Here is a 25,057-nt window from a genome sequence, read left to right as displayed (position 1 = left end):
GAAGATTAGAATGTCTATCTATTTCTTATTAAAGAAAGGTAGCGCATTCACCTCAGTTATTTTAAGACCTTGAGTGTTAGCCCGGCCGGGGCTCGAACCATCGACCTTGACCTCCCGCAAAACAGTCCAGCGCTCTAACCAAGGAAAATCATGGCGAACAATTTGATACACCATGGCCTTGGCGCATGCGAATCGTGTTACTCTGTGGACTCACATTATGTTTCAGCGCGTAAGAAATTACAAAGAAAACAGTGAAAACCAGACTTACCGTAGTCAAACCCATGCTTTCATAAGTTATGGCTAAAACTTTTTTCAGGTCCCCAAATCTAATTTAAAAGAAGAACATGTCCCCTTGCCTTATAGCAATATTGTTTACAAAGAGTTGACGAATCGACGTTTCCTAACGCTTTTGAGATTTTCTCCTGTTCCTGAGAAAATCTGCCATAATTCTCCTCTTATTTCCGTTAAATTTGTCCGAACGTGGCACCGTAAGACTTTTCGGATAAGTTCTCTGTTGCTCATGTAAGATGTCCCCAAAGACATTTCAATTATCGTAATCTCTTATTTGAAGGCTAAAGTCGACTTCTGTACTGAAAACGGCCCATAAAAAGTGGATTTGATGGTTCCTAACGCCCCTAAAAAAGGGTTAAAATCGGAAAGAGTACCATATAACCCCATACATTAATTATGCATTCCACTTCTAGATCTTTGTCTTTCACGACAAAACTTTAAAAACAAAGTCTGCTGGTCTGAATGTATAATTAATGTATGGGGTTATATGGTACTCTTGCCTTAAAATCTTCCTCTCAAACTAGGTGAGTTCATCCGCAGCTGTCACTTTCACGCGCTCGCTCAGACATGCTGAACTCAGCCTCGATTCGTCCACCATTTTGAAAAGTCTCTTCTAGCTACGCAACCTCTCCTCCTGTTTTCTGAGTTGCAAAACAATAGATTTTTGCGGGTTTCTTTAATATGTCGGACGAAACAAACGGTTGTGATAATGAATATGCAAGAGAAGTTAAGTTCATGGAACCGGAACTTAGAGTGTTACAAATCTGCGAGCCAGCGAGCCATACGAGTCATGCGAGCCACAGTCAAAATGTTAAGAATTGTTATTTGTTACATTTATATTCGCATGAGAAGAAGAACAAGAGCAACGGAACAAGATAACTCTGAAGCTGTGAAAATTACGCGATTTACTCACAATTGTAGACGCCAATACACGGAGTTGGACTGGAAGTACTGTTCTCTTTTTTCTTGAATGATTTTCCACGTGGATATCAATGAATGACAGGAGTCAATGGATTACCACTCAACAACCCATTCGAGTAACGTAAGGGGTTGGAGCCGTACTTTTTCCTCCGAAGACTTTTTACTAAGTCTTGAACCTTAATTAATTTTGGTCGCAATATTTTTAATTTTTGCGGATCCTGAGCGATTCGAATAGATAAAAGGATTTTTTCTGGGTATATTTCAAATTTAAGCACTTTTGTAACTTGTAACTAAATTTAAAATCAATTTCCCAGGGAAAGAGAGAGTACCCCGCGAGGGAGGTTGTACCGTTTACACTCGTCCCCAGGATCATCTCCGCTTTCAAGATGGCGGGCGGGCGGGCGGTTTATAACGATAATAGTTTAGTGGTAGTCGGGCGCGAAATGATCGACGACTTCCCAGACCTTGGACCAATCAAACGAAAAAAAAATACTCGCAAAAATGACTCGCATGGCTCGCACCGTGGCTCGCATGGCTCGCACCGTGGCTCGCATGGCTCGCAGGTTTGGCAGACCCGGAACTTACATATGCGGCTAAAGTGTTGGAGACGAAACCAGTATTCGCCCTGGAAATACCCTATCCATTGCTAAGGGAATGGCACAAAATAATCACTGAGGACACCTTTCAGAAAACCTCACAAGGTTCGCCCGGCCTACAGCTTGTGTTGGATTATCTTGCTCTGTTCATAGTTAGCAGAGGGAGCTGGTTAGGAAGCGCGGCGAACTTCAAAGAGCGCTCCTATTGTTTGCTGGATGAACTTGAACGTACCCTCATCCATGCGTAACCGTGCACACAGTCCCTCTACTAACTATGCTCTGTTAGAAGGAGCAATCAGGGACCATGCATTGTTCTTCACTGAGGACACCACCAAGAGACATGAGATGAACCAAACATTGGCCAAAAGAGCTGGTTCAGTGGCAAATCTCTACAGGACAACAAAAGGTAGAGCAAGAGAGGCCTTAAATGACAAGTTCAAGAAGTTCCACATTTTCGAGGGCCAGGTAAAATCCTCTCAGGATCTTCGCAGGAAAATAATTACAAAAGAGAGCGAAATCAATCGATGGAGAACTAAACACAAGAATATTGAACAGGAAAGAGAGGAGTTATTCAAAGAAATGACTCAGACTATTGAGGAGAAGGATAGAGTTATTAGTCACCTACAAAACACAAATAAGCAATTGGAAGACTATTTGGTTTATCTGGAAAAATTATCTATTAATGCTGAAGACAAAGGGAAGCCAGTTTCTTCCAGTCAAAACAAAGCAAGAACACTAAAAGATCTTCTCATTAGGCCTGAAACTGCTCTTTGGTTCAGCAAATATTTTGGATTAGACATTGAAAGCATTTTGGTGAAGGAGAGTGACTCAGGTGAAAAACACACCTTATCCATTAAGCAAATTTTGCCTTGTGATTTGGCAGGACCAAATGAGCAAGAAACCACCCTAAAGTACAATTCCCTCTCTGAGGAAGAAAAAAGCAAGTCGAAGAAATTCTCTTCCTCTTGGACAAGTTTTGTGTGGGTGATTCTTTTTTCCATGAACTTACTATGGTCACAGGTGGGCTTCCGAGGTCATATCAGACACAGCAATGCAGAGCCAATTTAAATAAGTTATGCCTCATAGACAGTCTACCAGGAAAAGCACCTGGGGCAAAAGTTAGTGCTGTTAAGGAACTTATCAAGGAACATGTCATGTAGAAGAGTACCTAGGAGAAAACCCAGAAGCTGAAAAAATCCAAATCAAAATAAATGGTGATGGGGCACGGATGACCCGGAATTGCAGCTTTGTGTTGTTGTCCTTTTCAATTTTACATGCAGGTGATCAAGTTATGACAGCCAAAGGAAACAGAACTCTTGCTATCCTTAATGGAAAGAAGACTATAACTCTCTCAAAGAGTCCTTTGGAAGCATTTTTAGTGAAATCAACTGTATGATTACAGAAGCTAAGGTTTCTGTTGGTCATACTGAAATAGAAACAGAATTTTCCTTGGTGGTGACTACAAATTCATTCTTATCATGTTAGGTTTAAATGGAGCAACAGCTAACTACACATGTGCATGGTGTAAGATCCACAAGGATGACAGTTGGAAAACAGGTGAACATTTCACTTATTTCAATTGAAAGCCACTATCAAGGTCTTTACAGGAAATGATAGAAATGTGAAAAAAATCAAAGGATAATTACGGCTGCTGTATTGTGAGGAACCCTTTCTGCACATTGAGTTGGAGCATGTTATTGTTGATGAACTTCACCTCCTTTTAAGAATAACTGATGTGTTAACTTTCAATTTAATAACAGAAGTTATTGTTTGGGATATTGAGGAGACTATTCTAAACACCAGCAACAAACAGACACACCTAAATGAGTTGATTAACAGCACAAGGTCTTGTGGAGTATCTTTCAATGTTTGGAAAATAAATGCAGATGGCAAATAAAGTTCTGTTCACGACTGGACAAGTCTCATTGGAAACGATAAGAAAGCACTGCTGTATCACCTTCCAGAGAAAATGACTGATTTCTTGAGGCCTGAAACTGCTGAAAAGATCAAAAAAATATGGGTGACCTTCGCAGCCCTGTACAAAAGTCTCAGTAACTGGGAACCAAATACCAGACCCACAGAGTTTTGGTTGAAAGCAAAACAATGGGTGAATGATTTCATCTCTCTTGCAGGATTGAGGGAAGGTTATCAACGAAAAAGAGTTACCCCATACATGCATATAATGGTTTCCCACATCCCATGGTTTTTTCAAATGTATAAAGCAGTCAAACTATTCACAGGGCAAGGAGTAGAAAAAAACAATGATGTTTCAAGGTCCATTGTTTTGAGGAAATCATAGTTAGTAGAGGGAGCTATGAGGAAATCAAACAAGTGGGACTCAGTTGGCGATGTTCTCTGTCAAGAGTCACGCCAATGGCATCTACGAAAAAGGGAACGGGAGCCCAGATGCTATCAGAAACACAAAACAGAGTACTGGGAGGAGGACATATTCCAAAAAAGAAAAACAATTCACCCCCAGAAGTTACTACTCCATCTCAATCTGATCTGCATGTTGGCCAAAGTGCTGTTGCATCTCAAACTCAATCTAATGGGCCTTTGAGCTCAATTGACTTTTCAAAAATGAGATTGCCTCAGCTTAAGGAAGAATTAAAGAAACGAGGAATCAAAAACATTTCTAAGAAAACAAAACACCTGCTTGTACAATTATTGAAGGGCATTACTGACAAAAAAAACCAGTCAGCCTCTATTTAATAAGAAATGACATTGTCATTGGATGCAGATTATAAAGGTTGCATGGTATATAGCATTTGGCCTAGATATGAAGATATTGTTTAAGTTCTGTCATGTATTCGGTTTTATTTCGAAAAGCAAATCTAATGAATAATGCGCACACGTGCGCATGCTTACAAGAACCAACCACATATACTACAACACCTCCCCTGTAAGCCAGTCTCTTGTCCCCTAAAGTCTTTAAGAATTTCAAAGTTCCCAATATTCAACACAACATGCTATCCGTGAATTTAAAAGTTTTCCAAAAGTTCAACACAACATGCTATCAGTAAAAATCCAGTCTCAACCTAACCCCATAAAAAGGCAGTTCAATGTTCAAAGATCCATCCGAACTGGGGGTTTCCGCACTCTGGAAGGGTATCGTCTAACAGGAACATGTTCAATCTGGCTCGGTGAGCTGCTAGCGGATGACTCAGCCACTGGATTGCATTTGGGTGACTGGCAGTCTGTCTCCCTCGAGACAACTTCTGTCTGTCCAGGTGGTTCAGCTACTGGGAGATCAGTGGCTGTGGCTGGGAGTGGAAAAGGAAAGGGGTATGAAACTGGCAGGTGTCTGTCTGCAACAGGAACATTGGAATCTCGGAGTTGATCCGTGTGTCGACGCCAAACTAGGTTAGGCCCAATCTCCACTTCATAAGACAGGGGTCCCAATCGTGCACGGACAATACCGGGTACCCACTTTGACTTTCCAGTGTAATTTCGTGCTATCACCCTCCGACCAATGGAAAAATGCCTTGTTACAGAACCACTCTTGGCAACAGACTGGTCTATCTGACGGTTGTTTACCTGGATGAAGAGATCTGGTTTTAACAAGTCCAGTCAAGTGCGTAATCTTCTTCCCATTGATCATCGACCTTGCTTGAGGTCCCTAATGATTTTCTGTAAGCATGAATACATGGGAGAAGTTATGGCAAGAATTGACCCTTTTTTGGATGCTTAGAGTTTGATAATTTTAACGTTTTCCTTCAGCTTTCAGACTTTCAACTTTTTCAATTATAGTCCTTAAAGTTGTAGCAGGGGGGTCTGTAACCTGACTTCTTTTAATTGCAGTTGTGTGACTACATGCCTATAGTTTTACTGTAAATACCGACATTGTAGTTATTGACAATTCGCATTCGTTTACCGTCGTCGGTTTCTATTAATTTAAGCTCATCATTCACGCTCAATAGAATATCATTTCAACTAATCCTGACATCATACACTACATGTTTAGAATAAAACATTCCCTATCCTTGGAAATCCGTTCCAAACATCAGGAACAGTGACGAAGGTCTTAAGCTGCTTGAAAATACCTCGCAACTAGCATGTGTGTTGATCGCTTTGCAAGTTGTGAGAACATTGTACCTCAGTTCTAGACCCCTTAAATTCCCCCACCCCTCCCCTCTCCCACACAGACTGGTCCCTTAATCCCCCATATAACCTCTTCGATAGCCAGTGTTGAGAATTTTTAATAAAGTGAGGGGCTAGAATTAAACTTACAGGACCTCCGCTTTTAGGCTTGCCTGAATCTATACATTAAAAACAATTATTCCACTAGCGCTTGTTGGATATGAGTTCATTATAGCCAACTCGGCTTCGCGGGCCTCTTTTGTTATCCATTTTCTCATATCCAGCGCTCGTTCGTGGAATCATTGTTTAATGTATTTTTGGAAAAAATATTGCCCCTTTCCACTGCACTTCAACTGAACACCTGTTTTGGGCTTAATTTGACTTGATTGCGTCAATACCTTGTTGCATCGTCTCCTGATAAGATAGAGTTTACTTTTACGCTCCTTCCTGTTTTGATCTGCCCGTTTTGATATTTTTCTCGTGTTTGATCTATGAGAAAGGATGAAGCCACGCAGGTAAGGATTTTAAACTGACTTCAAAAATTCAATTGAGCGATCAAACTCCAGATTCCTTCTGAGCACTCAGGGGGCGTCTGTACGTATTGAAGTGTGGTACCATGAAGTTCTCTCCATGAAAAATTTCAACTACCGCGTTAAAACCGTTTCAAAACGATTGGCTCATGCTTGTACTGATTTTTTTTATCGTTATGTGAAGCATTTATGACGTTTGGAGAGCAACAGAATTGGCTTACAGTTCATGACGAACCTCTGTTGATCACACCAGATGACAAGAAATGATCAAAAATAATAATAAAAAACCGAAAAAGAAATAAAGGCTCCGCCGTTTTATTAGACAGCCAAAGTTTCGTAATAGGGTTTTAACAAGGTTGATAAGTTTACACCAACGAATTGGAATTGAAGTTTATACGATTTCCCTTTTTTAATGTCTTTTTTTCGCATCTTCTTCTTCCTCTTGTTCTTGCTGGAAACTGCATATCTAAACTGAAGGATAACTCTCGTCGAAGTTCGTTGGCCTTTTCGACAATGAAAAGGAGAGATTTATCAATATGACCTCTGACAACGTTTGACTTGACTCGCTCTATTCGCTGGAGAATTTCGACTGTTACAGCTTGCGACTCACTGACAAATATCACATAACCGACTTCGCTAGGTATTCAATTTCAACGGTTTTATGCTGTCTTTTTCAGCCTAAGGAAAAAACTACGTCATCACTTACTTTACGCCTTGGTGGACGTTACATGCAAGTCAAAAAATTTTGCTGGGTACTAGATTTTAACTGGATGACAAGCAGTAATAAACAACAAACGAGTGCCTTTCATATTTCTGATCCTCCTTCCCCCCCCCCCCCCCTCACCCGCCACCTGTTATCCTGGGTTACCGCTCTCCCCGCTATCGCCCTCCACTAACATTGAATGCGAAATAACTCTCAAAAAACTATGCAAAAAAGAAACAACAACTTTGAGTTTAAATTTACAAGACATGCTTCGACATTCTCATATCATCTTCAGTTGCAAATGAGCATTTAACTGTTGTACATTTGAATTTAAATTAAGGTACGTTACAAACTACGTATCAGGGCTTACGTTACATTTCAATGTTAAAAACGCGAAAGATGTAAATAGCTCGCGCTTGACTAGATCAAAAAGTAAATAGATAAATAAAAAAATAAATGTAATAATAATAAAAATAAATTAAAAGACCAAGGAACAACATAATTAAAAGGAAAGAGACAATTCTAGATGTTTCTATTGCTGATTAAGGATAGGTTTTTCCCACTTAATATGCAATGCCTCTTTGATCTTAATTTGGTATTTTGAAGCGGCAGAATCTAAGATCGTGAAACATTCAGTATCAAAAGAGTCAAGACAGGCCCTTGATGATTGCAGGTGCTTGTAAATATGCGAAGTTTTGTCCGACAAGAGGTGCTCACGAACTCGTGTATAAATGTGGCGAGTGGTCTCACCAATACAACTGACATTACAGCCAGCACATGAAAATTTATACGACACGCGAACGTAGACCTAGCGGTACTGAATCTTTCACACTGAACATTTTTCTGAGTTTAAACGTACTGAAGACTAACTTAATATCTAAATCAGCTCTACAATAACGTTTGAGTAGTTGTCTTAACTTAGTCTGAGCGATGTTCGAAAACCGACCAACATAGGGAGGTTTATAATAGTGCGCAGAAGGTTTACCGGAGTTAGAAGAGGCGTTCTGCCCAGTAGGAGGATTCTTTTTCTTCGCTAGATACCTGTAAATGATCTTGTCTATGACTCAGGATGGAAAACAATTTTTCCGTAGCAAGAAAATAAGTTTCTTGACATCCAGATGAAAACCAACCCAGGAATTATTGATCTTATATGCTCTGTCAATCAACGTTCTGACTAAACCTAATTTGTAAATCAAAGGGGCGAAGCTGAAATAATTAGTAAGAAGGCCAGTAAACGTAGAAGGCCAGTAAACGTATGAGGCCAGTAAACGAAGAAAGGAACTCTGTAAGTTAACCATAGTAAGAGACAGATTAGCGGTGCATATCAATGGCATTGTCAGCAGCATCGATGGATACATCCTCCATGGAACTATTAAATATAATGTCAAGAAGGCTGTAAAACGTGTTATCGCCACTCACGAGAAGAAACTTAAAAGTTTAACGCGAAACGTGGTTCTACCGTTTGCTTCAACGGAGACAGTCACCAACCTCTCGTCGCACAATCTCACGCCCGAACAATTGGAAATACTTAAATATGGTCCTTCACATTCTATCTGTCCTCCTAACATTAGCAAAACGGATTTCTTCTCTTGTTTTGAGCTGATTAATCGCACCATAGTCAGAAATCTACTCGACAGGAAGCTAAAGGGAAAACTGGTCACAGATCTTTCTCATCTTGCCCATTCGTACGTTTCTTCACACCAACCTTCTGCAGCGGACTTAAAGAAATGTAGGATACTAGCTGAAATAATTAGTAAGATTTAATTAGAATTAATTAGTAGGTTTAATTAGTAAGAATTGATTAGTAGGATTTGAGGAAGAACATAGACATTGTAATACTGAAGCCTGACATAGGAAATGGCTTAGTTGTCATGGACAGGAAAGCCTACGAAGAGGGTATTTTTTCCATTATCAGTGACACTACTAAGTTTAAGGTTAATGATAACGATCCTACATTACAAAGGGAGGGTAAATTACAAAGTTTTTTAAGAGCGCTTAAAAATAAGGGCCATTTAGATAAAGATACCTATGAGAGAATCTATCCAACTGGTTCTCAACCAGCCAGGTTTTAAGAGCTACCTAAAATGCACAAGGCTCGGGAGCTTAATGAAACACCTCCTTTTCGACCCATAGTATCTTCAATAGGTACCTACAATTACAATTTATCTAAGTTCCTTTGTAATCTTCTAGAGCCACATGTCCCGCGTGAATACAGCGTCCGCGACACGTTTTCTTTTGTACATGAAATCAACCAGTTATCAACCTCAGGGAAGTTCATGGTATCTTTCGATGTTGAGAGTTTGTTCACTAGTATACCTCTTGATGAATGTATTGATCTGGTGATCAGATACATTTATCAAGGTAACCCTGGTCTTAAGATAAACGCCGCTGACCTAAAAACGCTTTTTACCTTCGCAACAGCTGAGACTGGTTTCTTGTTTAAGGGTGTGTTTTATGATCAAATAGATGGAGTTGCAATGGGGTCCCCACTTGCTCCAATACTTGCAAACCTCTTTATGGGACATCATGAAAAAAACTGGCTAGATAACTATTCATTCTCTGAAGTTCTGTTCTAAAGACGCTATGTTGATGACACCTTTTGTTTGTTCAATAGCGAGGAGGACGCGCTCGTGTTCTTTGATTATATCAACGCCAGGCATCCTAGTATTCGTTTCACAATGAAAAAGGAAATTGATAAGAAATTATCGTTTCAAGACATATTGTTAGACAACAATCATACATCCATCGTCACTAGTGTATATCGCAAGAAGACGTTTACTGGCCTTCTTACTAATTATTTCAGCTTCGCCCCTTTGATTTACAAATTAGGTTTAGTCAGAACGTTGATTGACAGAGCATATAAGATCAATAATTCCTGGGTTGGTTTTCATCTGGATGTCAAGAAACTTATTTTCTTGCTACGGAAAAATTGTTTTCCATCCTGAGTCATAGACAAGATCATTTACAGGTATCTAGCGAAGAAAAAGAATCCTCCTACCGGGCAGAACGCCTCTTCTAACTCCGGTAAGTCTTCTGCGCACTATTATAAACCTCCCTATGTTGGTCGGTTTTCGAACATCGCTCAGACTAAGTTAAGACAACTACTCAAACGTTATTGTAGAGCTGATTTAGATATTAAGTTAGTCTTCAGTACGTTTAAACTCAGAAAAATGTTCAGTGTGAAAGATTCAGTACCGCTAGGTCTACGTTCGCGTGTCATATATAAATTTTCATGTGCTGGCTGTAATGTCAGTTATATTGGTGAGACCACTCGCCACATTTGTACACGAGTTTGTGAGCACCTCTTGTCGGACAAAACTTCGCATATTTAAAAGCACCTGCAATCATCAAGGGCCTGTCTTGACTCTTGTGATACTGAATGTTTCACGATCTTAGATTCTGCCGCTTCAAAATACCAAATTAAGATCAAAGAGGCATTGCATATTAAGTGGGAAAAACCTATCCTTAATCAGCAATAGAAACATCTAGAATTGTCTCTTTCCTTTTAATTATGTTGTTCCTTGGTCTTTTAATTTATTTTTATTATTATTACATTTATTTTTTGTATTTATCTATTTACTTTTTGATCTAGTCAAGCGCGCGCTATTTACATCTTTCGCGTTTTTAACATTGAAATGTAACGTAAGCCCTGACACGTAGTTTGTAACGTACCTTAATTTAAATTCAAATGTATAACAGTTAAATGCTCATTTGCAACTGAAGATGACATGAGAATGTCGAAACATGTCTTGTAAATTTAAACTCAAAGTTGTTGTTTCTTTTTTGAGTTATTGTCACTCTGCTGTCTTTACGTCCTTTTGAATGCGAAATATAAACAAGAGCACAGGATCTGAACCAATGGCAAAGCAAGGTTTTCTCTTCTACTGTAACATAAGAAAACATTTCCCCTAAACTGAATCAACTTGTAAAGGAGGACTTTAAATCATGCCACTAGAAGTGTGTGTTGTTTAAAAATCGGGGTATATTTGGTTAAGTAATGTGCTTAAACTCGCACTGCACCATCGAAATATTTGATATATTTTGGAAAAATAATCCTTCCTACTTACATGTTCCTATCATAAAGGCTGATAGTTTCTAAAGAAACTGTTTGGGGCTGCGTCGGTGGGGGTAACGAAATAATTTGAATATATCAAAAAAGTTGAAATGGTAAATTGGCCACCGTTGCGATTATAAAAACTGACGTTTTGAGCGTTAGCCCTTCGCTCCGACGAAGGGCTAACGCTCGAAACGTCAGCTCTTATAATCGTAACGGTAGCCAATTTACCATTTCAACTTTGTTGATATGTTCCTGTCATAGATTTTCTTACAAGAAGAAGTGGCTGGACGAAGTTAAAAAATCTTTTGATCAGAAGGAATTATAACTTTCCCTTAAGATCGATTCAAATAGGCCAACATTATGACATAAGCATAATGTGATTTTATCTCGAGGCCCGTCATATATAGTTAAGTATTTAGGTGTGCGTTTGCATGGGGGCAAGGAGCGTTGTCAATCACAGATCTTAAGCCAGTCAAATGAGGTCAGATCAAATAGCACCAAGGTTATAGGCAAGGTCAGTTTCTCTTCTGGTCCTTCTCGCCTTCATTCCCATCGTATTAACATCCGAACACAGATTTTTGGTACTGCAGAAGAGTTTTCCCGCCCCCTCCCCATGCTCCGGCCTTCTCTTCAGGCTTTCGCTGCCTCTTTATACGTATTTGACTCTTTGGCGATATTTAACCCCACCTTTGCTTAAGAGATTGCGCGATGTTTATTATATCAATGTTCTTGATGTCGGGTGAAATAAAAGCGTCACTATTATGGCCAATTTATCCCTTATTACCAGTTATTATTTTTATCTCCCGTCAATCTCGTCAGAAAACTAGTGCGACGTCACACAGAGCTTCGGTCCCGTTTCAGAAGAGACACGCGGGTTCCGTGATAAAATATCTTTTTATGAAATCCAGTTAAACGCAATAGTGATATTATGTTCCAGTCCCCTTTTCCCGGCTGAAAACAATTTCTATTCTCACTGACTTCTTTGGGATGCATGCACAGATCCTTCAATGAAAGAGATGTCGTTAGGCTAGGCGTCCCTCATTATCTCTGATAATAAAATATTTCCACTCATTCTTTAAAAGTTACTACTTCACATATGGCTCTCAAATTTCATACCCAGCTTTATTAGAAGAATCATGTTAAATGAGTATTCTGAATATTTGTTGAACAAAGTCAATGCAGTTTAATTGCTGAACAAAGTCAATATAGTTCAATAGTTGAACAAAGTCATTATTTAACAATTATTCCACGAGCGCGCGTTGGATATGAGATGATAATAATAATCATCTCATATCCAACAAGTGCGAGTGGAATAATTGTTTTATTTAGTAAAACGCCCCCAAGATATTAGACAAATCTTCTCCACTTTATTTTGTAGGAAGAAACTGGATGTTACAATGTACGGATATTAGATTATGGTATATTGGCTCATATACCATAATGGCTAAGCCTATAAAAAGTCTTGAATTACATTATCCAATGATTCAGTTTTAAACAAAGTTCATTAGATGAACAAAGTCAATGTAGATATGATGCATCATATGTATCTAATATCGCAGTACAAAATATATGAACTTCATATATTTTCATTGTATCTCATTTATCACTCTCAATGTAGTTCAATAGTTGAACAAAGTCAATATAGTTCATTAGATGAACAAAGTCAATGTAGTTCAATTTTTACTCTAGTAACACGCGTAAAACATCTGGATAAATGAAACTTTGCTGGTATCAACTTCCTGAGCACTATACAACCAATTTTGCTAATTTGTCAAGTACCACAAAGTTCGACGATTATTATTAAAAAGTTCGACAGTACGGCATAGAAGTGATTTACAAGTACTACTTGCCTTCGAGCAGCTGAAGACACGAAATCGCGCCTCAGTGGTTCAAATTCCGACCATAATTTAGTGCAAAGACTGAAATGAATGATTTTCTTTATTCTGGTGGCCCATGTGACATGACTATTCTCCCCCTCGTGTCTGTAAGCATACCGTCCCTATTCACCTCTGCTTCGGTGAATAACTGTAAATAATAAATAACTTATTCCTTTCATTTGCACTCTTGCAGAGGTATGTAATCTAAAAGACATAAAGGATACCAAATACGGAAAAAGAGAGATAAAAACAGAAACGTGAAACGAGGCCCTCCACCCCCACCCCTACGAAAAAACGTTTTAACGACAGTCTATACTGAATACCGTCATATCAATAACCTTTCCCAACATTCCCTACAGTACTTTCTTCAAATGTTTATGTCCAAGATATCCCCTTAAAATTGGAGAAAAATTAAAAACAAAAAAATTAAGGAAAAAACAAGAAGCTAAAAGCCCATTTACTCAAGGATGCAAATTATAACCTTTCAAGCAACGCTTTGAGGAACGTTTTGAGTCGATGACCTTTGAAATTGCTTGATTCTACATAAACTATACATCAAATTGTACACGTTGTTCCATACTCTCGAGACTCTCTACCTATCTATTTTGTTCAAGTGCTACTTTAAAACTCCTTGCTTCAAGCTACTGAAAAATGGAACATTAACCCATGAAACGAATGAAGCTTCCTTCCTCGAGAGTTTTGAACATTTAATTGAGACGTAATGCCTTTTGATGCATTTTCAAGGAAGATATTTTGTCACTTGAAAGCCAACTTCAGCTCTTTGTTTTTTCTTTTTCTTTTTCTTTTCTTTTTTTTCAACTTCGCATTGTCTCATAAACTACTCACAATAACAAACACTCAGCCATCACTATTCTCTCTGCTCCTTTTGCTGTCACTTTCAAACAAGGTCTTCTTGTCATTCTCATTCTCAAATCCATGGTACATTGAGACTAGCGTGGGCAACATTTTATTTGTTATTTAGCGACAAAGTGGGAGTTGAACCTCTAACAAAGATAACAAAACCCTAACCCTATATTTTTCTCCCCACCCCCTCCTCCCCTGGTCCTTATATTGTCGTAAATAAACCTAACATCAATCTGTGAATAGTTCCAACAAGGCAATAGGCAGTAAAATTACTGAGCTAACTCGATCTCCGCTTTGTGGCTTGACCGAATCTGTATATCATTGTGCGATTTCGAAATGGAATTTAAATATGTGATAATTCAACCTCTTGTCGCGTAATTTTGGTCTGAAATCATACTTGTGATTTCAAATCAAACTCGCGCAGCACACTTGTTTATTTTTTATTTTAGATCAAATTGCACGACACGAAGTTCAAATATTGTTAGTATTTCTTGCGAAATTTAGTATCACTGTACCAAGATGTATCCCATAGCCTTAATGGATTTGTTTCTGTTGTGTAGACTCAAGACAGCCTCATTGCCACATGCGCTCAGACCATCATGTTTTCCTCCTGTGCCAAATCCAATCATTGAGTTGCACGAGTAGCAGTCATCCTGGTTGTTGCTAACAATACCAATTCTGGCTTTAGAACTTTTTTTCCTAGTACAAACGGCATTAAACCCTTGCTTGTTGCATCTGTACTGTAAAGAGGCCTGTGAACCAATCAATTCTTTCCACTTACTACGACCCACTGAGGTGTTGCGGTATTGCCCATCAGCGATAAGTGAATACAGAGAGTCTGCGCGCTGGCTGATGACAATGAACCTGAGCTGATGTCCAATCTTCATACCGAGACAGATCTTGGAGAAGGATGTGTTCCAGTAGGTGGGCAGCTTTGTTTCCTGTCTGTCAAACCCTGTCTCTCCTCCGAGAAGGTTGTATTCCTTATAATCACTCCAGTAATGTGCATTATAATTAAGAGTGGTCTGAAAAAAATTGAAACCCATCCTTCATGACTTCTGTTATATTCATCAGAAAGATAAATTCAAGTAATCCCACACTTGTTTCACATATTAAATAGATAATTGTTTGTTGACCCGTGGTCATTATCATCATTAACATCGTGTTTATTTAGTTTTTTTTTTATGATTTATGGTCATGAAAATGAATGTTCTTGGTATTTTTGTTTCCGACCTTAGGATTATCATCTCAACCTGTAGTTATCCCAAAGTCAGCAGCGTCGTTTCCTAAAATCAACGGAAATTAAACCCTTTAACTTTTTTGAGCCTTGGGCTATCTGAATTAGTGATAGTTCCGTAGACAGTATGCTTTGTAACACGAGTCTACAAGATTTGCGGCTGGGTCATACATCAGCTTTAACAATAATATAAATTAACAAACCAGAATATGAAAAAATGCACCTTGTTGCCGTCAATCTTCATGACCGGCGTCCATCCTCCATTTCCACATCCAAAATCCCCCATCTGACAGAGCATAGAGACTGGTTTGGAGCCCAAACGGAGGGTAACCAGTTGACTGACACCAGATCTATAAAAAAGAATGAATTGATTGTTTTGATGTAGCAAATCAGTGCAGTCTTGGTATAAAAATCAGCGGATTTTACAGCTTCTTTCTTCTAACCTGTAGAAGTCATACAGTTCCTTGCAAGACTTTACGTCTAAGAGAAAAAAGGAAATCTTGTTGGTTAATCAATTTATTTATCCATTAGTTATCCATTTATCTTTTTTATGTTTCCTCTTGTCAAAACAACTAAAATAATGTCGATTGTCCTGTAGCTTGTTTACTGGGCAATAAAACGCAATTTAAAGGTTGGGGTAAATGGCAATGGGCACTGACCATAGCCTTTTAATAACAAAATATAAATTGACTTCATGCAATCATAATTTTTCATTTCAAATCAGGTTAACAATTAACTTTCCCTAGTAAAGGTGAGGGCTAGGAAACGCCAAAGGTGTACATGAAATGTACACTGGTCCCACCCAAAGGAAAATCGACAACATAAACCATGCATAATCTTAAAAACACACTGCCGCCCTTGCGAGCTGCTGATATACGGAAATAGTAATGTAATGATATGTTTTGTAGCAATACCGAAAATCAATCTGCCGCCCTTGCTATTCAGATGATATTCGTTAAAATTGGAATAATGGACTTGAAAGTAATTAAAGATAACGATAAAAACTATTTTTGATGAAAAACCACCCAAAAGCAATCTGCTGCCCCTGCTAATCAGTTACTTTTCTGGAAATACTTAAAAACAAACGAGTATAGATGTTTAATAAGAGCGTTTACTTAGGTTAATGCCCTTGCTAGATAACCTTAGTAAAACCGTGCAAAGAAATAGTATGAGATCACTTCCCCTGCAAGTGAAATCAACACTATTGCACGCACTAAATTCGAATATATTTGCGAAAGGCATTGGATTTCCAACGGCCTAAGATTCTGATCTGAGCGTCAGATAAACCCTAGCTTGTCTGCAGTATGCGAAGCAGCACCGATGCGGAAACTATGTCCTTTGGACCTTGTAGGATCGAGAGAACAAAATCGTAAAACAGACGAAAGGGTAGATGTAAAAATTGAACGAGAAACCGGGGAAAAATCAGCTATCCTAAATAGTGGACCGAGTGAACTACCCCTTAACTTAAGATATGACCGTAAAAATTGCACAGGGCAGCACACGCACATTGCTCGGCAGAATATTTAGGGTAAAGGGGCGTTAATCATGGAAAGTCAGCCGAGCTTAAAACTGGCAACTTCATCGTTTGAGTCTACAACCTTTGATAACTGGTCAAATTCAATATTGTGGTTCGAAGGAGAATGAGTAATTTCACCGATTCTGGAAAACGTATAGAAGGCAAATAGGTACATAGCCTGAAAAAGAGCAATGTTATACCTAGAGACGGACAAATTAGCGGATGACATAACTAACCTATGAAGAAGCGGTAAAGTAACAAGTAATCTACTATCCAAGCGCCTATCAATTTTTTAATAACCTTTCAAACATCTGAGAAAAAATAAAACTTTTGTTAGGGCCATCATGCCCATGTAACGTATGAAAATATCCCAGAGCTGAAATATATGTTGACTCTGTTGACGCTGCATAGTTACGTTAAAAAAAAAAAGGAAATAAACTATGCCATAGTAGGGGGTGAAAGAGGAAGGCTCATATTGATCCCCGGAAAAATGCTATGAAAGTATGAAAAAAAAAAGGCGCGAGGCCCTAGTATATGTAGGGATTGAAGAGAGTTGCAAACTCGATTGTAGAAGTCAGTTGTGACATTACTAAGAGAAAAAAGGAAATCTTGTTGGTTAATCAATTTATTTATCCATTAGTTATCTATTCATCTTTTTTCTTCTACTTTCAGAGTCTAATACTCCATTGACACCACTGTGGCGTAAACATGTTTATTTTCAAGCTATGTTATTGCATACGATTTGAATTATTTTCTTTATAAAAGTTTCCCAAACCGTTTTTTATCGACTTCAAATGAAGCACATAGAAATTACAAATTACTAACCTCTTTAAACTCACGGAAAACTCGGTTTCTCAGTGCTCTGATTTTTATTTAGGTAAACCCGTTTTGACTAATCATGTTTTGCTGGCGTGAATGGGGTAAAACTGAAAAGCAAACCTATTTAATACTAACCAGAGCACTTTTAAAACTTTTGTGCTTTCAGAAATCTAGCGGGTTAAGGCTTTGAATATTTGTAAAAACGATGAGTTGAAAAATACTTTTGATTAGAGGGATTGTAACTTTCCTTTCAATTCAATTCGAATACATTCATAGTGAAATTAAATTAATTGCAATGTTGTAGAATTGCTGTTATATTAAAGTTTCCGCTTCCCGGCCGAAAACAATTCTATTCTTGTCGACTCTGTTAGGATATATGTACGAGCTCTTTAAATCGTTGCGACGGGCTTATTCCTTGTTTGCTTTCTTGCAAACGTTGTAATCATAAAAAACACACGCGGCAGAAGTACAAGAAATAAGAGAGATAAAAACAGGAACGTAAAACAAAAGCTCTCCGCGCACCTCCCACAACGATAAACATTTAAGCGACAATTTACTTGAATATAGATGGAGAAATATTGATATATCAATTACCTTTCTCGCAATATTCCCCAATGAAACCTTGTTCGCAGAGACAGTCATAAGAATGGTATTTGTATTTCGGGACCCAGGTTCCTCCGTTTTGACATGGCGATGAAGAGCAAGGAGACTACAATAAATCATTTATGATATAAGTAATTTTTCGATGAGAAGATCGAATCCTAAGCGAAAAAAAATAGAAACGCCCGCTGTTTATCAAACTGTCGTAGGCTTGATATGAAGCGAAATGTTTGTTGATTAAGTTGTAACGAGAGATGAAAGTGTTCTAGCTTTTGGTAAAAATCGAACGCAATTGAATTTTAGAAATATAACGCTTGAAACAGGCAACTTAAAATACGCGCATATCAGAAACGATAGAACAATAAGTTACGAGGCCTTTGTTTGTTTGCTCTGCCTTGACAAGTTAATGAGCTAAGGCAGTATTCCCTTCGGAGGAAAGCGCGCGTGATCTTCGACCAATGAGAGCCTCCCTGTTTACGCTTCGCCGCTTATATTACAGATCTATAATATTTTCGCCACTGCAAGTAAATGCTGCGAGAACAATGGGCATTCTGCCCAATGTAAACAAACACTGACGATTAAGGCTAGTGAATTGCTTAAACAGTTGCTGGAATGAATGATGCTTATCTCTTTGAAATTACCAACTGCTGTTGAGTTAGAAAAGGTCCTTACCAGAATAGACAAATGATGCGAACTCCTGTTTTCGTTGTACTTCTCAGCGTCTCTGTACTTATCAGAAGACAACAATTCACACCAAAGCTTTCCACCTTCCCTTTTGGAGGCGGCCATGTTTATTGAAAGGCACAAAGTATTCCTGACACATTCAAATATGCACTCTAAAAGCTCGTACTTTGTGAATACTACAACTGGAGTGACGTTCAAAAAATGGAAGTCTTCTTTCCAAAAGTAATGCTGCTTAAATACTTCGTCAAAAGGAAGCCAATCTTGCTCTAAGCCGTTTGTATCTGAGGTGAGAGAGACGAGAAAATTTAGCTTTTTACAGATGAAAATATATATTTTATAGCTATTTTCACCTTAATAACCTTTTGGTGAATCAAAGCTCAAGGCTTCTTGGAAGCTTTACAATTGTAAATGTAAGGTTGATATTTAGCGAAAGTTACATGCATAAACTTAGAATCCTTCTTATCTGTTTCGTAAATAATTTTAACATAAAGGAGTATCGTACAGAGACTTTGTCGATGTCAAAAGTTAAATATATATATATGTGCTGACCTAAGACTGAGGCCGGGCGTGAAAAAAAGTTATCAGTTAAGCAAAATAAAATGAGATTTTTCAGCGAGTTTCTCTTTTATTTTATTCTAGTAATACCGAAGCATCGTTTATTAATTAGTCAGACAGGTGCGGTGTCATAGATTGATCATGACTTCGAAATGTTTATGTCTCCGGGAGAGAACTTTGCCAGCAAGCGTTTCCGTAAGAGGAAGACGCTAATCTGTTTCTTTATATCAATGGAATTGTTTGGCTGAGTGAAAAGGGATAGAAAGGAAATTTTAAGAGGCTTTCATCTTGATGAACATCACTGAAGGAAAGTCCAAAAAAAAGAAATTGCCCTTTAGAGATATTTCCCAAAGATAAGCCATTTGACAGCCAAAACTAACGTTTCTTTCCATGTCTGACGAGTGAAAACTCATCGGAGAACATAAACTACCCATCGAAGATTAACCACCATAAAAAAATGAAATAGATTGCATTTGTTGGATATATCAACAAAGTTGAAATGGTAAATTGGCCACCGTAACGATTACAAAAGCTTTTAGGTCTTAGAAGTTTTTCGCCTTCGCATCCTCTATTTTCCCTACCGTTGTGTTTGCATTTTAGGCGTAATGCTGTGAACATCGACCATGGTGATGTTTTAAGTGTTGACATTTGAAAACTTGTGAACCAGCAACATTGTTCGAAGGTGAATAAGGGTGCGAATGCCTCTTAAGACCGTTTAAGTATTTGCATTTCGAGGGCCGGTAGTTTTTTCTCTTTCAGTTTTTTTTTCAATTTTTCATTTTTGCGAACTGTACAGTCATTTTTGTTTTATTCTACATATAAATCAGTAAACTGGGTATCTTAAGCAGCTTAGTGTTCGGAGGAACATCAAGGGTCAACTGTTAGCCGCAAATTGGCAAAAGTTTTCAACCGTTAGACGAAAAGAGTAACAAAATCAATTTAAACACTTTGAGAAAACATTAACGTTAAATATTTTTCTTCTAATTCCAACGGAAAGAAATGAATTGAAAGCTGCTAAATAGCCAAACATTTAAACATCACACTCAAAAGCCATCACCCATTTATACCCTCTTATAAATAACGCTGCCTTAAAATAAACGTGATTGCAAATAGTTATGTTTTAAATTCCCTTTTTTTTACGTTAAGCGCGCATATTTATAAATCTTCATAGTGATCAAGGTCATAGATATTTTTTTCTTAGCCAAAAAGGATGGAATATAAGAATTATGGTGAGATATCAAACCTTATTTTGAGAAAAAATGAAACCTTGAAAGGCACGAACAAAAACTAAAAAAGGACGAGAATGGAAATGGATAACATTTAAGCAGGAAGTTCAAACAAAGTATGGTTTAAAGCAGGTGCTCCATGAAAGTGCGTGGAAATACGACTGATAAATACTCTTTCCAATGTGACTAGTGTAAGACTGCAGAAACAGACTGAAATTTACTTTACATCCAACCGGTATTGTTGGGAAAAAATGGGCTGCATATACAAGATACCTTGTCGCTTGGAGAAATTTTTGGAAAAACTGCATATGGGAAAAACTCATGGAAAAACGTTTTGCGCACTTTTGAATTTCTTTTCTGCTTGTATAAAAGGCCCGCCTCATCTACGGCGGAGGAGATCTTGGTGTAATGATAGAACAAAGGAAAAAATGTGAGAAAACCTTGAATGAAATAAAGCATATGATAAAATGTTTACCTGAAGAACAGCTAGCTGCGGTGAAAATAGAAGGCAAGAGAAAGAAAATAAAATGGCGCTTGAAATCAGCAGACATGACAGAAGGCTAAGGCACGGAATGAAGTTTAGTTTGGTATGCGCTTTTAGTGCCGCATTGAAGTCGCTTTTAAGTTGTATGTACTGCAGCAACTTGAACCTGTTATCGCTTAATAACGAAACGTTGTGCATTGGTTGGTTTAATTGACTTCCAGTTTCAATCTGTCTGAAAGAAATTGGAGCTCATTGGTTCTCTATTAAGTTCTAGCCAATTGATAGAGGCCAGTTAAAGAGACCATTTCTTCTAATACGTTTACTTGATGATAGAGGGATTGTAAAGGAAAACAGAATCGAACTCCTATTTCTTTCTGATAAGAATAACCTTGACGACATGGGTTTCTCATTAAATTTCAGCCAATTGGTGACAACCAGAAAACGCAGAAAGCCTGACTGACTTTGTTCAGAATTGCTTTCCACAGAGTGAAACGGATGTTATTTGGATTGAATTTAATCCCCAGGCTTAAACTAGCATTTGAAAAAACTCGATGGATAGAAAGTTTCGAGAGTATGGAACAACGTGATGTATAATTTGTGGAGTAAGCATGCAATTTTAGAGAACTTCGACTCAAAACGTTCCTCGAGGCGTTGCTTTCAAGGTTGTAATTTGAATCCTCGAGTAACGCGCTTATAGCAACATCTCAGTTCCGTCGATAATTTTTCTTAATTTCTCTAGTTTTAGGGAGGGGGGGGGGTAATTTTTACACCAAAATTTGAACAAGGTACCGTGGGGAATGTTGTGGGAAAGGCTATCGATATGTCGGTATTCAGTGTAAACTGTCGTTAAGACGTTTTTTCTATGGGAGAGGAGGGGTGGGAGGACTTTTTGTTTCATATTCCTGTTTTATCTCTCTTTTCTGTAACTCGTACCCCGTACTTCGTTTAGATTACATACCTCTACAAGGGTGCAGATAAAATGAATAGACTCGTCAAAAGTCATCTATTATTTATAATTATTTACGGAAGTGGAGGTGAATAATGTGGTATACACGAGGGGAGGAACAGTCATATCATAGATACCACCAGAATAAAGAAAATCTTTCATTCGAGTCTATAGACCACATTATAGTCGGAATCTAAACTATTGAGACGCGATTCCGTATCTTTAGCAGCTCGAAGGCGAGTAGTACTTGTAAATAACTTCCGTGAAGTTCTGTCGGGCTTTTTATCAATAATCGTCCTACTTCGTAATACCACTAGCAATACGTCAGTGCGGTTATTATGGTAATATTACAAAGTTTCATTTAGCCAGATATTTTACGCGGGTTAAAACAATAAAAATTGAACTACACTGACTTTGTTCAATAAATGGTCAGAATACCTATTTATGATTCTTCAAATAAAGCTGGGTTTTAAAATTTGAGAGCCAGATGTAAGGTAGTAACTTTAAAGAATGGGCGGAAATATTTTAATATCAGAGATAATGAGAGACGCTTAGCTTAGTGACATCGCTTTCATTGAAGAATTTGGAGCACCCGTTCATGCATCCTAAAGAGGTCAGTGAGAACAGAAATTGTTTTCAGCTGGAAAAAGGGACTGGAACATAATGAAATATGTGCGCTGACCACGGACTGAGACTAGGCATGAAGAAGAGTTATCAGCTAAACAAAATAAAACAACATTTTTTAGCGATTTTCTCTCTCATTTTAGTAATGCCGAAGCTCCAATTATTAGTCAGACAGGTGTAGTGTCATAGATTGAGTTTGAAAAGTTTATGTCTCCGGGAGAGAAGTTTACCAGCGAACCTTTCCGTAAAAGGAAAAAGGAAGGCGCCTAATTTGTTTTTATATATTTGTGAGATTGTTTTGGCTGAGTGAAACTGAGATATACGAAGGGAATTGTAAGAGACTATCATTTTGAAGAACATCAAGGAAAGTAAAAAAAAAAAAACGCCCTTCTAAGATATTTCCCACAAGCAAAGAAAGATTAACCATCATACGAAAATGAAGCCTACACGTTAACATTTTTTCTCTATTAACTGTTTCCAAAATCCCTTCTATGTTGCATGGGTGTATACTTAACTCTTCTTTGGTTAACTAGCCCCTATATTTAGGAGGTTTCATCTCGTTTAAGAATATATTTTTTTGGTATGTTATTCTTTTATTTATTGAAGAAGACCCAGTGAGATTTTTTGTGAAATATCAATTATTTCTTTAAAAAGGAGAGTAAAAAAGGATCGGGCGAATTCAAACAAGAACGCCGCAAATTGGAAACGAAATAAAACATTTTGGTAGAGGATTCAAAACGAAATAGGAATTAAGTTGGGCTAAAACAGCTGCTCCGTGAAGGTGCGTGGAATCTGGCGACTGATAAATATGCTTCCCAACAAACTTCCATGCCGTTTGATCATTGACAGCTTTTAGGTCTTAGCATGCAGTTGTTCGCTTTCGCATTATATATTTTTCCTACCCTGTTGTGTTTGCATTTTATTGCTTAGTGAGTTGTCGGAGTTTAAGGTTCGCTTTTTTAGAATAATAGCCGACAAAAGGGAGTTTAAAGTAACGTGTATTATTGTCATAAATCTTCCGGCTATTTCGAGAGGAGGACCCGTCAAGATACCGCTTGAAAGTTCTTTCAATAATATACGAAGGAAAAGAATTACGTTTTAAAGTGTCGGAAAGTTTCTTAAGATCGTTTTGAAGACCGGAAGAGGTGTTAGTAGAGGGAGACGGGATGTTAGTGGAGGGGGGGGGGGGACGGTAGCCCGAGGTAACAGGTGGCGGGAGAGGGAGGGATGCGGGATCAACGTGTGAGCGTGAATCGGGATTATTTGCTTTTTATCACTGCTCGTCATCTAGTCAAAAACCAGTACCCGGCAAATGTTTTAGACTTCCATTTAACGTCCACCAAGGCGTAAGGTAGGTGAACACGTAATTTTTTCCCAGGCTAAAAAAGACCGCATTCTACCGGTGAAATTGGATACCTATCGAAGTCAGTTACGTGGTATTTGCCAGTGTCTCGCGAACTGTTACAGGCAAAATTCTCGAGCGAACAAAGCGAGTCAAGTCAAATGTAGTCAGAGGCCATTTTGATGAATATCTCATTTTCATAATCGAAAAGGCCGACGAACGTCGACAAGAGCCACTCTTCAATTTAGATGTGCAGCTTCCAGCAAGAACAAGAGGAAGAAGACGAAGAAGAAGGAGAATAAAGAATAGTAACAAAAAAGAAAACAAGTCGTGTAGAGTTCAATTTCAATTCGTTTACGTAAACATGACAAACTTGAAAACTACGAAACAGTGTTCTTCTAATTGCTTCTATTCCCCCTCAAAGTGTCAAATTAACTTTTAGAGAATTGTTTGCTATTAAATTTTTTCCATTTCTGTTTGCCTGCAGGCAGCCAAACCCACATTTATTGGTGAATCCAAGCAAATTAAGTATGAGATAAGTTTTGCGTTCCATTGGACTTGTATGGTCTTCTCTCTTCCTATCTCTATTGGCCCACTTGTTAGAAATTACGAGTAACACAAGGGCAGTGAGACATATGTTTTTCTCGAGAACTGTTTCTTTCTTTATTATGGTTGTTGACTGGAAGATCTCAATAGGTCGACAGAGAGGGTTTTTTTTCCTCTGTTTTGCATCCAGCAGGACGCAGACAGTGGTAAGCTTTGTTGATTATGTTTGCAGCACAAGTGTTCTCGCGAAACAAAGGGAAAAAAAGACAACAATAACTGTAATAAATGATGGTTATCTCTTTGAAATTACCAACTGCATTTACGTCACAAAAGGTCCTTACCAGAATAGAAAAATGATGTGAGCTCATGCTTTCGTTTTAGTTCTCAGTGTCTCTGTACTTATCAAGAGATGATAATTCGCACCAAAGCTCTCCATCTTCTCCTTTGGAGCTGGCCATGTTTATTGAAAGGCACAGAGCATTTCTGACAAGTTCGGATGTGCACTCTAAAAGGTCGTGCATTGTGAACATTCCGACTGGAGTTACCTTCAAATAATGGA

At 38.2% G+C, this 25,057-nt stretch overlaps 1 protein-coding gene across 1 annotated transcript; it reads right to left on the bottom strand.

The window, feature by feature from the left end:
- Positions 1-12,525: 12,525 nt before the first annotated feature.
- LOC111345244 (uncharacterized) lies at positions 12,526-21,203 on the bottom strand. Its single transcript, XM_088762670.1, has 6 exons — positions 21,032-21,203; positions 18,764-19,056; positions 18,086-18,200; positions 15,600-15,636; positions 15,380-15,506; positions 12,526-14,944 (listed from the first exon to the last, which is right to left on the bottom strand). Exons 1-6 carry the CDS (start codon positions 21,105-21,107, stop codon positions 14,426-14,428), a joined length of 1,167 nt encoding a protein of 388 aa, XP_088618796.1. The 5' UTR covers positions 21,108-21,203; the 3' UTR covers positions 12,526-14,425.
- Positions 21,204-25,057: the final 3,854 nt, after the last annotated feature.

The sequence above is a fragment of the Stylophora pistillata genome, chromosome 6 (assembly GCF_964205215.1).
Source record: "Stylophora pistillata chromosome 6, jaStyPist1.2, whole genome shotgun sequence".
In the NCBI taxonomy this organism is placed as follows: Eukaryota; Metazoa; Cnidaria; class Anthozoa; order Scleractinia; family Pocilloporidae; genus Stylophora; species Stylophora pistillata.
This window is presented reverse-complemented; position numbering and strand designations above follow the sequence as displayed.

Coding starts and splice junctions, on each gene's coding strand:
- LOC111345244 (XM_088762670.1), bottom strand. CDS start 21,107: ATGTCTGCTGATTTCAAGCGCCATTTTATTTTCTTTCTCTTGCCTTCT. Junction 19,057..21,031: donor CGCAGCTAGCTGTTCTTCAG/GTAAACATTTTA, acceptor CTCTCACCTCAG/ATACAAACGGCTTAGAGCAA. Junction 14,945..15,379: donor TGAAGATTGACGGCAACAAG/GTGCATTTTTTC, acceptor AATTTTTTTCAG/ACCACTCTTAATTATAATGC.